The following is a 14,045-nucleotide window of genomic DNA, read 5'->3' on the forward strand; positions in this document are numbered from 1 at the left end:
ACCTCTTATTAATATCCTTAGGCAGTGTTAAAAACTCACCCTTATCCGATTTAATTTTAGTAATAGTTTTTTCCTTTTCTCGTTGCTTCAGTTGCCTCGCAAGTAGTTTATGTGGCTTGTCCCCAAATTCGAAGTGTGCTTGTTTTGTAATTTGGAATAATCTTATTACTCTAGCCGATAGTATTCTATTGACTTTATATTTCAATAAAGTTATCTTATTATGTTTATTTATGGTTGGGTCAGTTGCATTGTCCAGTTCTAGTAGTTTTATTTTCTGTTCTATCCGCTGAAGTTCTCTTTTATTTTCCTTATTTTGAAAACTTTGGTAAGAAATTATGACGCCGCGAATATATGCCTTGAAGGTTTCCCATAATAGCGGTGCAGAAATACCCGGCGTGTCATTTATTTCGAAAAAAAGTTTTATTTGTTCTTTTATATACTCATAACCCTGCGGGTTATTTAATATATGTACATTGAATCTCCAAAAAGGTTTTATACTCGGCATTCCCTCAATTTTAAGTATAAAAGTCAATGGTGAATGATCAGAAATAATACTATTATGATATGATGGTTTATTCGTATACAGGATTAATTTTGTGTCCAATAAAAAATAGTCAATTCGCGAATAAGTTTTGTGAACTGAAGAATAAAATGAGTATTCCCTACCACTTGGATTTGCTATTCTCCAAATATCAGCTATGTTATTATTTTTTATATAAGTATTTAAAAATTCACAGGTCTTAGTTTTAACAAGACGCTTCCCTAGCTTTATTGATTTATCTAAGTATGGATCTATAACACAGTTAAAATCTCCCCCCATTATTATATTTTGATAATTATGCTCTGCGATTAAATCTATTATTTTCCTAAAAAATTGTGGGTTATCAAAATTAGGCGCGTAAATATTTATCATAGTTAATGGTGTATTGTAAATTTCTCCCGTGACTATAACATATCTTCCCTCTTTATCAGATATAGATTTCTTTAATTTAAAAGGTATACCCTTCTGAATTATAATAGCCGTGCCTCTTGCTTTAGAGGTGAATGAGGAGTAATAGGTTTGACCTATCCAATTTGCCCTTAATCTGATCTGAGTTTGTTGTTTCAGATGTGTCTCTTGTAGGAAAGCAATATCCATATTTAATGATTTTAATTGTGCCAGAATTTTACCCCTCTTAATTGGCTCATTCGCACCTCTGATGTTCCAACTACAGAAGGTGAGACCTCTGATATTTATTCGACTATTATCTTGCATTGGCTATTATTACCAGACTGTATGATTCATGTGATGCAGCCAAGTACCTCGGAATCCCAAATCCAGAGTTGTCCTTCATAATTTCTACAGTAGTTCTACATCTCCTGACACTATTAAACATAATTAAGGGAAAGAGAAAAACATAAAATAAAGTGTACATAAAAATTGTTAAGTCATACAACAAATAATTGTGAATAAACAAAAAAAGTGAATGTAATTTATCAAAAAAGCGATAAATTACAAAAAAGCCACCTAAGGTAGCTAGATTTGTTTTTAAATTGACCTCCGTCGATGAGATTATGCACTGGACCTTGTCCCCCTATTAGAATTTGACCCAACGTTAGTCGGTTCCCTCTAATTGTTACCAAAATTATCATATCAGGTCAATTAATCGCTGAACAGTTTAAAATAGAATAAAATAAAAGGTAGAAGATTTGGATTAAAATTAAATAAATTATGGGTTAAAGTACCTCATCAATAATGACACTTTTCATTTACCTGTATGTTAATTAATTCATAATTAGTATTTAGTATTTAAAATATATGTCTAACCTCCCCCATCCTTCCTGCTATATAGTTAGTCGTGTTAGTATAGTACATTGCGCCTTTAACGTTAGTTGAATTTATTGCGCGTAAGTGGTTAATTAGTTAGTTAATTATATATATAAATAATAGGTCATATAGTGTGGAACAGATGCCTCATAATGGCCATTTCAAAAGGAGATGGTCTCATAGTTCTCTGTGCTGAGGGGTTTGTTGGGGATTTCTACGTATCTTATTTATTTGATGCTTTTCCATGTGCATTAGCGATAACATTGATGTTTTGAGCTTGCTTCAGTCTTGGATTGTTTCCAACCATCTGCACCAGAATCCATCCTTATGGACTTGCCGGAGGTAACAAGTCAGGACTATAGGAAATAAGTCCCCACAACTATCTCAGCACAGCCATAAGAATAGTACTCATCTTCCACCCTTTCTCCTCTATCCAATGTTTTATCATCAGTCAACTGAATGGGCAAGGATGTGTGGATTGGCCACCAGTTTCATTTACCCACCGACAGACTGGCCTTGAATTGAATTGAAAGATACAGAGCATGGAAACAGGTCCTTCAGCCCACACCGACCAACAATCACACGTTCCCACTAGCTTTACGTTATCCCACTTTCACATCCACTCCCCGCACACCTGAAGCAATTTACCTGCAAACCCGCACAATATGGGAGGAATCAGAGGGTGGTGGGTATATGGAATGAGCAGCCATATGAGGTAATTGAAGCAGACACCTTGAACAGCATTTAATAGACATTTGGACAGGTAGGTGGAAAGAAAAGGTTTTGAGGGATATGGACCAAAAGGAGGCAAATGGGACTAGCTTCAATGTGGGCATCTTGGTTAGAATGGACGAGTTGTGCTGAAGGGCCCATTTCCATACTGTATGACTCTATGACCCGAAGGAAATCCACACGGTCACAGGGAGAACGTGCAAACGTCACACAGGCAGCACCCGAGGTCAGGATCGAGCCTGGGTCTGTGACACTGTGATGTAGCAGCTCTGCCTTGGGGAAAAGCCATGATTTCACTTACCAGCCTTGGGAAGACATCACACACTTCAATTAGCAGGGTGCACAAAATGGAGCCAATTTTGTGTCAGGTCGATTTCAATCACCAAGAAACAAATTCTGATGAAAACTGGAGACAAAGTTAGGTATTGTATGAAGAATACTCAAAACAAAAGAGCCAACATGGCATTTGTTCCGATAGATGTGGACACATAGGCGACAAAACCTATTGTGTTGTGGTCAGCTTATCGCTAGGCATTGTTTGATGAGGTCACAAGTCGCATGTCCAATCTCCAATCAAGCATTATGACATAAGCCACTATTTCTAAAATAATCAGACACATAACAGCATATTCCAGAGGATCAGCTCTCACATATTGCAGGTAATGAAAGGATATTAATCAAATGTAGATATACGTGAAATTATCATTGAGAATTACATTATCATTGACCTAGTTATCGAGTCATAGAGTGTGGAAACAGGCCAACATACCCCATCTGCACTAGTCCCACCTGCCTCCGTTTTGGCCAATAGCCATCTAAACCCATCCTATCCATGTGCCTATCTAAATGCTTCTTATGATGAGTTGGAGGAACTGAGTGAAATCCAGGTTAGCCGGGAAGTGGTGTTAGGTAAACTGAATGGATTAAAGGCCGATAAATCCCCAGGGCCAGATAGGCTGCATCCCAGAGTACTTAAGGAAGTAGCCGCAGAAATAGTGGATGCATTAGTGATAATTTTTCAAAACTCTTTAGATTCTGGAGTAGTTCCTGAGGATTGGAGGGTAGCTAATGTAACCCCACTATTTAAAAAAGGAGGGAGAGAGAAAACGGGGAATTACAGACCAGTTAGTCTAACATCGGTAGTGGGGAAACTGCTAGTCAGTTATTAAAGATGGGATGGCAGCACATTTGGAAAGTGGTGAAATCATTGGGCAAAGTCAGCATGGATTTATGAAAGGTAAATCATGTCTGACGAATCTTATATAATTTTTCGAGGATGTAACTAGTAGAGTGGATAAGGGAGAACCAGTGGATGTGTTATATCTGGACTTTCAGGCTTTCGACAAGGTCTCACATAAGAGATTAGTATACAAAATTAAAGCACACGGTATTGGGGGTTTAGTATTGATGTGGATAGAGAACTGGCTGGCAGACAGGAAGCAAAGAGTAGAAGTAAACAGGTCCTTTTCACAATGGCAGGCAGTGACTAGTGGGGTAGCGCAAGGCTCAGTGCTGGGACCCCAGCTATTTACAATATATATTAATGATTTGGACAAAGGAATTGAATGCAACATCTCCAAGTTTGCGGATGACACGAAGCTGGGGGGCAGCGTTAGCTGTGAGGAGGATGCTAGGAGGCTGCAAGGTGACTTGGATAGGCTGGGTGAGTGGGCAAATGCATGGCAGATGCAGTATAATGTGGATAAATGTGAGGTTATCCACTTTGGTGGCAAAAACAGACTATTATCTGAATGGTGGCCGATTAGGAAAAGGGGAGATGCAACGAGACCTGGGTGTCATGGTACACCAGTCATTGAAAGTAGGCATGCAGGTGCAACAGGCAGTGAAGAAAGCGAATGGTATGTTAGCATTCATAGCAAAAGGATTTGAGTAAAGGAGCAGGGAGGTTCTACTGCAGTTGTACAGGGTCTTGGTGAGACCACACCTGGAGTATTGTGTACAGTTTTGGTCTCCTAATCTGAGAAAAGACATTCTTACCATAGAGGGAGTACAGAGAAGGTTCACCAGACTGATTCCTGGGATGTCAGGACTTTCATATGAAGAAAGACTGGATAGACTTGGCTTGTACTTGCTAGAATTTAGAAGATTGAGGGAGGATCTTATAAAAACTTACAAAATGTTTAAGGGGTTGGACAGGCTAGATGCAGGAAGATTGTTCCCAATGTTGGGGAAGTCCAGGACAAGGGGTCACAGTTTAAGGATAAGGGGGAAATTTTTTAGGACCAAGATGAGAAAAATATTTTTCACACAGAGAGTGGTGAATCTCTGGAATTCTCTGCCACAGAAGGTAGTTGAGGCCAGTTCATTTGGCTATATTTAAGAGGGAGTTAGATATGGCCCTTGTGGCTAAAGCGATCAGGGGGTATGGAGAGAAGGCAGGTACAGGATACCGAGTTGGATGATCAGCAATGATCATATTGAATGGCGGTGCAGGCTCGAAGGGCCGAATGGCCTACTCCTGCACCTAATTTCTATGTTTCTATGTTAAACAGTGTTAGTACCTGCCTCAACTAACTCCTTCGGCAGCTCTTTCCATACACCTGTCACCCTTTGTGTAAAAAGGTTACCCCTCAGGTTCCTACTAAATCTTTCCCCCTTCACCTTAAACCTATGTTCTCTGGTTCTCGATTCCCCTACCCTGGGTAAAAGACTCTGTGCATAATAATCTATGCCTCTCATGATTTTGTACATCTGCAAAATCACCCCTCATCCTTCTGCTCTCCAAGGAATAAAGTCCTAACCTGCTCAGCCTCTCCCTCACTAACGTCTTATATCACTGCAGCATGACCCCGCCCCCCCCCCCCCCCCCCAATTTCTATATTCAATTCAGACAGTATCAAAAGAATGTGGGCCTGAGTTATAGGGAGAGGTTGAACAGATTAGCTTTTCACCCTCTCTGCCACGGACAATGTCACCCCACAACCTTTCCTGCCTCCACCAGACAGTCTTTGGGCAGACTAGGGCTTCATTCCTTGTACAGGAGGCTCAGGGGTGATCTTTATAGAGGTGAATAAGGTCATGGGGAAAAATAGAAACGGTGAACGGACAGTGGCTTTTCCTCAGGGAACGGCGAGTCAAGAAACAAAGCACATATGTTCATGGTGAGAGAGGCAAGGTTTAATAGAAGCCTGAGGGGCAACTTGTCTGACACAGGTGGCGGCGAGTGTATGCAATGAGCTGCCAGAGGAAGTAGTTGAGGCAGGTACAATAATTACATTTGAAAGACATTGGGACAGGTACACGGACAGGAAAGGTTTAAGGATATACAGGGTTACAGGGTTACAGGGTTTCCTTTATTGTCATTCAGACCGAAGTCTGAACGAAATTTCGTGCCTGCAGTCATACCTACAATACAATAAAAAACAGCAATAAACACATATTAACATCCACCACCCCATCACAGTCCACCTAGCACCTCCTCACTGTGATGGAGGCAAAAGTCTTAGGGCTGCAGTCTCTTCCCTCCTCTTCTCCTTCTGCGCTGAGGCGATACCCCACCGGGCGATGTTAAAAACAGTCTCGCGGCTCAATCACCGCGGCCCGGGGTGGTCGAAGCTGTCGTCCACCAGTCCCGCCGACGCAGCCGCTTGCTCGCGGCCGAACCCCGGACTCAGGTCACCGCCACCAGAATGCCGTCCCAGCCACCGGAGCACCGTTCCAGCCCCGAGCCGGATCGCCCTCACGTGAGTACCGCCACCGTCTCAGCCTCGCGCCAGGCCGCCCCGACTGGGTGCCGCTCCTCCCTCGGGCTGGGCCGCCCCGACTGGGCACCGCTCCTCCCTCGGGCTGGGCCGTCCCGACTGGGCACCGCTCCTCCCTCGGGCTGGGCCGCCCCGACTGGGCACCGCTTCTCCCTCGGGCTGGGCCGCCCCGACTGGGCGCCGCTCCTCCCTCGGGCTGGGAGCGCCTTACCTCCCCGAGCTCGGCCACTCCGACGGGAGCACCGTTCCTCCCTCGTGCTGGCCGCCCTCATGGGATCGTCACAGTCCCTCACGGAAGCCCTGTTCCAGCCCCGAGCCGGACCGTCGTCACGTCAGCGAGCTCAGGGCGAGTCCTGGCGGGCTCTGCCTCCTGAGCCTCGAGGTCACCAGCTCCGCCATTAGGCCTCAGCGCAGACGGAGGCAGAGAAGGGGAATACGACAAAAAGGTTGCATTCCCCCGCAGGGAGAGACAGCAAGCCCTGTTTCAGCCCCCCCCCCCCCCCACCCCAAACACAAACTAAAAAAACAAAAACTAGACTAACCAAAACGAAAAAAAACAACACAAAAAAGCAAAAACAGAAGGACTGCAGGTGAGCCGCTGCTGCCAGGGCAGCGCCGCCACTTCCGGATGTTAGTTAGTGGCTATATAGGCCAAATGTAGGCAAGTAGGACCAGTTAAGATAAGGGCAACTAGGTGGGCAAGGACGAGAAGATCTCTGTGAGGAGTTTGTACATTCTCCCCGTGACATGTGTGCTTCTCCTCCTCTGGGTGCTCCAGTTTCTTCCCACATTTCCATGTTGTATGGCTATTTATCAGGAAGGAGTGAACCAGATGGGGAAAACAGAGGATAGCTTGACAGATCCACGATCATGGAATTTTAATGTGGTTGAAGGAGAGCTTTCTACCTGGGGGGGGGGGGGGGGATAGAAAGAGCAAAGGGACCAGCCACAAATATAAGAAAGTAATAACTACGAAAGGGAATACTGGAACAGATCTCCTGGAAAGGTTTGGTGAAGGTGGGAAGATTTGTTGTATTAGGGCGGCACAGTGGTAGAGTTGCAGCCTCACAGCGCCAGAGATCCAGTTTGATCCTGGCTATGGGAGCTCTCTATAGGGAGTTTGTATGTTCTCCCTGTGATGTGTGCGTTTCCTCCTCCTCCTCCGGGTGCTCCAGTTTCTTCCCACATTCTAAAGAGGATTGTAGGTTAATTAGCTTTAGTTAATTGTCCATAGTGTGTAGGATAGAACTAGTGTCAGTAATCGCTGGTCAGCATGGACTTGGTGGGCCGAAGGGCCTGTTTCCATTCTGTATCTCTAAAGATAAAGGAGAGATGAGGTAGCAGTGCCCTTTTCATTCAAATTTTATTTATTTTATTGACACAAATAAAATTCTTAAGGGGCTTGAAAAAGTAGGCATAGAGATGATGTTCCCCTGGCTGGGGCATAAAGAACCAGTGGTCAGTCTCCAAAGTGGTTGGCTATTCAGAAACGGGACGAGAGATTTTATCACCTAGAGGGTAGTGAAACTTTGCAATTCTCTGTAGAAGAGGGTTATCGTTGAATGAGAGATCAATTAACTGAGGCAGGGAAGTGACAGAGGTAAAAGATGTGCCATGAACTTACTGAATGGTAGAAGGCAAAATGGTGCCCTTCTGCAATTTGTTAGTATAGAAACAAAGAACTACAGCTGCTGGTCATTACACAAACGTAACGCAGCAGGTCAGGAATCTCTGGAGAACACGGAAAGGTGACGTTTTTGAAGAAGCATCTTGACCCAAAATGTCACCTATCCATGTTCTCCAGAGATGCTGCCCGACCAACTGAGTTACTCTAGCACTTTGTGCCCTCCTGCTATTTCCGATGTTTTGATTAAGACAATCTAGTGAACTGTCACAAAGCAACACAAACACTTGGTAATCATATTGAAATTTTATTTTGCCAAAATAACTCAAATTGTTTGTGTATAAAGGAATTGTTTAAAAAAAATAAAAAAATGCAAATGTGTTAAAGCAGAAAAATAATATTAAGTCTTTTATACATTTCTGAAGTGCAGGGTGGCAGAATTATTACAGACGTTTCCTGAGGACACGTTCTTTGACCAAAGATTCAGTTCTGTCCTGAGGTAGATCAACTAACAGTTGAGAGCTTAATCTTGTATTCTTTGGTTAAAGACTCAATGCCAGACCACAAAACCAGTCATTTGTAATACGCAGATAGCCTGAAGGCATTTCTGCACATCTCCAAGCTCACTCCTCTTCTTCAGTACACCATACAATTGCAGAATCTATTCCTGAGCAAATGTGCCACATTTTAAACTATTTTATTGCTAAGAAAGATTTTAAAACACTTTACTACTGATATATTGAAATTAGAGAAATTATACAGTTAGTTAAACACAAGTCTAAGTCCAATCTCAAGGCATTCAATCTCATAGGGAGATGTTTTGCCAAGTTGCTTTAAGGGGTTGATGTTAACTAGCATGGCTAGTCTTAACCTACAGACGCCCTGGAATGTCAGTGAGGTAGCTCCAAGTCATAGCTTCGTGCCCAAGAAAACAAGTGTAAATCCTAAATATATGATGGCATCTTATATATTTTTTTCTTACAAACAAAAATGAAGATTCCCAAGCCACGCTCCATTTCCGAAGCCCAAGCAGAAAAGGTATTGCTGTTCTCACTCAAGCGGATGCTTCACATCGGCAATTAGTTTGTCCTCTCCAATCTTGAGGTAAAAGAAAATTTGCTTTGGGCAAGAATGTTCCTGGCCAATAAAATGACAAATATTCTCAGTAATATGAAAATTGATTTTGGTAGGCAACATTTCCTATTCATGCACTCTGCTCAGCTAAAGGCAGCATTATGACACTCACTTTTATTTTGTATACATACACACAGTTTGCAAATAAACTGGCCTTGGCTTAGTTGCTGAGACATCCAAAATCGTAACTCCTTTTGACTTTACGATGTAAAGTGGGAATTGCAGCAGTTTGCTCCTGTTAGAAGTTCTTGAGATGAAATTCTAGCACCCTGCACTAATTAGATTAGAAATCAAAAGTATAAATACAAGACAGACATGTAGTGAATAATCCAGCACTTTCCACAAACATAACCAAGCATTTAATACTTTCCTTTAACAGTTACAAATCTTACAAAATTGCCTTAAAAAAAATCAAAATTCTTTCATTTGCTACCCGAAAAGATGGGGCACAGATATAAATTTACAACGCATACATAAATTACATGCTAGGTAAAGGAGCTGCAAGGCAAAAAACTCAGCTGAGGGGCCAAGTGATAAATAAAAACAACTCAAGACCCCCAACTCTAGGTATGCGATACAAGAACCAATAGGTGCGTTAATGACAGGTGACTCACCTTACCAGCCTTTTCTTCTATACAATGTTATAAATTAATGGGTCGACTGGTTGTTTCAGGCAACAAATTCATCTGAGCACAAACTAGCGCAGACAAAAAAGAATGACACTGGAGAACGGAGCGGAGGAAACAAAAAAGCCATGACGTGAAAATTCCTAACCATCTCTAAACATTTTAAAGTGTATGCCAGTGCTGCAGGCTACAATGTAAAGACATGCCAAGAATGGCGAGAGAGATGTGAGTGCAAACTCAATTAGCACGACAAAGTTAAAGTGGCGAGAGGGAAAATTGCCGCTTCAGTACGGATAAAACGTGCAGCTTGCAAACATTTTGCTCAGCAATCTGTGAATTCATTGCATCTTCCACAAGAAGCAGTCCACTGAATTGAAATTTGATTTCCAAATGGCATAAAGCAAAAGAGAAAAGAATTGACATTTTCAAGTAGAATGCTTCAGAAGTTCAATTATAACAATTTCAATGTTCAATAAAAATGACATTACAAAAAGGGTCAAAGTTTTATGTACAGCAATAAAATTGATACTACAAAACACTGCAAACATGGCTGCAATTATATAAATAAACTCGATCTCTAACATTATCACAAAATATTTTTTTATATATCCTTTGATACAGAGCTAAACTATCAAAAACATTAACATCTATAACAAAAGTTACTTGGCACACAACACCACTTGTTGGTTCATGTGCAAAAATAAAGAACAAAAATAAACCCAGAACACAAACTTAAGGTCTAAACATTGTATATAAACAAGTCAGAGGCTTTATAATCGTTAAAAAAAGTTATGTTTGTTGTACTAAGGAAAGTCCAAATCTTTATCACAACCAGCAAGTCCTTGAACCTTGTAGTGTTCCGTTTCCTCATCAAGACCGCACGACTGACTCGGGTAATTCAGATCTTCAAACAAAGGTTCCCAATAGTCATGGAGTTTTCCCTGAAGAGAGATCATACAACATGTCAGGAATGGATGGATTTGCAAAATACTTTGTGGAATTCTTTGCCACAAAAGGCTGTGGAGGCCGTCAGTGGATATTTTTAAGGCAGAGATACAGTGCCCTCCATAATGTTTAGGACAAAAACCCATCATTGATTTATTTGCGATTTAGTAAGCTCACCAGTGCTCTCTTTTTTCTTAATGATGTTCCAAACAGTTGATTTTGATAAGCCTAAGGTTTGGCTGATGAATCTAACAGTTTCTCAGTCTCATAATGGCTTATTTGACTTTAATTGGCACAACTTTGGTCCTCATATTGATAAATTTAATATAAGTTTCCAAAGGGTGATAGAAAGACTGGAGGAGAAGACTAGTTGCTGAGAGCTCTCTTATACCTGCATTGATGAGGCAATGACACACACCTGAGCAATTACAAACTCCTGTGAAGTCATGTGTCCCAAACATTATGGTGCCCTGAAATGGGGGGGGGGACTACGAATAATCACAGCTGTAATTTCTACATGGTGAAACCAAAATGTATAAAAATGGCCTTTAATAAAATATGTTAATATGCACTTTAACCACATGTGATTCTTTTCTATTACATATCTCAAATTGGGGAGTACAGAGGCAAATAAATAGATGACGGGTCTTTGTCCCAAACATTATGGAGGGCACTGTCGATAGATTCTTGATTAATACAGGTGTCAGAGGTTATGGAGAAAAGGCAGGAGAATGGGGTTAGGAGAGTTAGATCAGCCATGATTGAATGGCGGAGTAGGCTTGATTGGCCGAATGTACTAATTCTACTCCTATCACTTATGACAGTAAATAACATAATAACAGACCACTATACAGAGGCTCCTGTTGCCACCCCTCTCCCCCACTTCCCCCTGTTTCAGTCAGGTTACCCAACAAGCTGGCGTCATGTGATGTGCTTCCAGTTACGGGAGTGGAGAGCGAGCAGCACAAAGGCGGCGTGAGTACCCGTCCCGTCACTGGCGCACCATGCGTGGGGTCAGGTGCTCTGCAGCTCCTGCACCGTCAATTCCCTCTTGTTAACCCCACCCCCCCATGCTGTGTTTCTTCCCTCTGAGCCTTGGGTTTAACGTTACCCCCCCCCCCCCCCCTTAGTCAGTTATGGTAATCAGCAATACCGGACACCAGCAGCCCCCACCCCGTGATCAGTTATTGAGACGGTTTACTACAACATGTCCACTTATTCCTCTTTATTAATCGAAACATTTCTCTCATGTTTTAGATGCAAGGGGGAAAAAAAATAAACAAATAAGGAAGAGACACTATGAGTGGCGATCAACCACTTTAAAATATTAAATAAATTGTAGATGCTGGAAATCTGAAATAAAAACATGCTGGAAACATTCAGTCATCATTCACTGTGGAGAACATGACACTAAACAACCCAAAACATCACCATGTTCTCCAGACATGCTATCTGAGCTGCTGAGCTACTCCAGCACTGTGTGTCCTTCTGTGTATTAATCAGCATCTGCAGTTCTATGTTTTTACAAGGAAAGATAATTCCCTGCTTTGAATATGGCAAATCTTCAATCCCCACCTAACCACCAAACTGCATTATTGAAGCTAATTTATCCTGGGTCGTATATTACCTGAATTGGCCGTGAACGCTGTAGCATCTCTTGCCATTTTGCATGCGTTCTTGCTTCCAAATCCTTCACCTACACACAAAAACACTGGTTAGTTTGGGATAGGCTTTTTTTTAATTTTTTTTTTAAGTCTAATGCTACCTATCCCTGTGGAAGAAGGTGGAAGAACTGACATGTGGATTTGAGTTGATGCAGGAAGGAACCTTGCTTTAATAAAACTTTCACTGGATGTTTGAAGCCATGGTCTGGCTGAAGTCTGATAACTCTTAGCCATTCCAACAACATCAGCAGGAGCTGGGATTTTGTTTCCCTGTGAAGGTCACCATCCTTTAAGGCCTTTACAGATCAGGAGGTTTGCAATTTATAAGAATGGCAGTACTTGTGCACTTAATGTGCAAGAATTCAGAATTTGATGCATGCTGATATTAAGGCAACATTTTCTGCACAAAGATGCAAGTTGCAGCACAGGCACAAAGCAGTAGCATCAATGTAGAAAACCACAGCGTGGCCTTATAAAGTAACATGAACAAATTTAGATAGTATTTGCATTAAATCACAGTCATCGAGATAGAACATAGAGAACACTACAGCACAGGAACAGGAACAAGCCTACAAGCCGAAGGGCCTACAATGTCTGTGCCAAACACGATGGCAGGTTAAACAAATCTCCTCCGCCTGCCTGTTATCCATGTCTCTCTATTCCCTGCATATGCATGAGCCTATCTAAAAGCCTTAAACAAAATTAGTAATGTTTGGGACAAAGACCCATCATTTATTTATTTGCCTCTGCACTCCACAATTTAAGATTTGTAATAGAAATAAATCACATGTGGTTAAAGTGCACATTGTCAGATTTTAATAAAGGCCATTTTTAAACATTTTGGTTTCATCATGTAGAAATTACAGCTGTGTTTGTACATAGTCCCCCCCATTTCAAGGCACCATAATGTTTGGGATACAGCAATGTCATGTAAACGCAAGATCTTACCAAAACTAATGTTAGGCCATGTGAGTTTCTACATGAATGCCTAACATTGTGGATATTAACAGAATCCAAGAAACCTTGAGCAGAATGATTCACAAACTAACTCTACAAACTGTTGCTGCCTTCTGTTTTACTTGAGGCCTCACCACATCGTAAGTTCAGACGGCATAGGAGCAGAATTAGGCAATTTGACCCTTCGAGTCTACTCTGCCGTTCAATCATGGCTGATCTACCTTTCCCTCTCAATCCCATTTCTCCTGCCTTCTCTCCATAACCTTTGACACCCTTACTAATCAAGAACGTATCAATCTCCACTTTAAAAATACCCAATGGCTTGGCCTCCACAGCCATCTGTGGCAATGAATTCCACAAATTCATCACCCTCTGATCAAGAAATTCCTCCTTCTCTCCTTTCTAAAGGTGCATCCTTTTATTCTGAGGCTGTGCCCACTGGTCCTAGACTCTCCCACTAGTGGAAACATCCTCTCCACACCCATTCTATCCAGGCCTTACACTATTTTCAATAAAGTCTCCCATCATCTTTCTAATCTCCAGCGTCTTTAATAATGGATTTAATGTTTGAAACACAACATACTTTGTGCTTCAGGTTCAGTGGCATCACATTGAACACAACAAGGATAGATATTAAATAGCAGAAACCAGTGAAAGTTCCATAGTTTCAGCAAACTAAAACTGCAAGGCAGACAGACTGAATAAGTATAGAACACCTTGCTTCGGTAGAGTAGTTTGGGGTCTTCCCTTATGTCACATTTGACGTATTTTTCTATTTCAGCGCAGAGCTGCATGAGATGACCCTGAAATAGAATAAAAATTCACCCATCAACA

The 14,045-nt window shown here is 41.8% G+C and overlaps 1 protein-coding gene across 1 annotated transcript in view; it reads right to left on the bottom strand.

Moving 5' to 3' along the window:
• Window positions 1-8,176: 8,176 nt before the first annotated feature.
• The window catches only part of slf2 (SMC5-SMC6 complex localization factor 2), an 81,144-nt gene continuing 75,275 nt past the window's right edge, over window positions 8,177-14,045 (bottom strand). Inside the window, exons 18-20 of the mRNA XM_033034463.1 lie at window positions 13,928-14,014; window positions 12,218-12,286; window positions 8,177-10,586 (exon numbers count right to left, since the gene is read on the bottom strand). Coding sequence (XP_032890354.1) covers window positions 10,449-10,586; window positions 12,218-12,286; window positions 13,928-14,014 — 294 coding nt within the window. The 3' untranslated portion in view covers window positions 8,177-10,448. The remainder of the gene's footprint in view (window positions 10,587-12,217; window positions 12,287-13,927; window positions 14,015-14,045) is intronic.

Source organism: Amblyraja radiata, chromosome 15 (assembly GCF_010909765.2).
Source record: "Amblyraja radiata isolate CabotCenter1 chromosome 15, sAmbRad1.1.pri, whole genome shotgun sequence".
NCBI lineage: Eukaryota > Metazoa > Chordata > Chondrichthyes > Rajiformes > Rajidae > Amblyraja > Amblyraja radiata.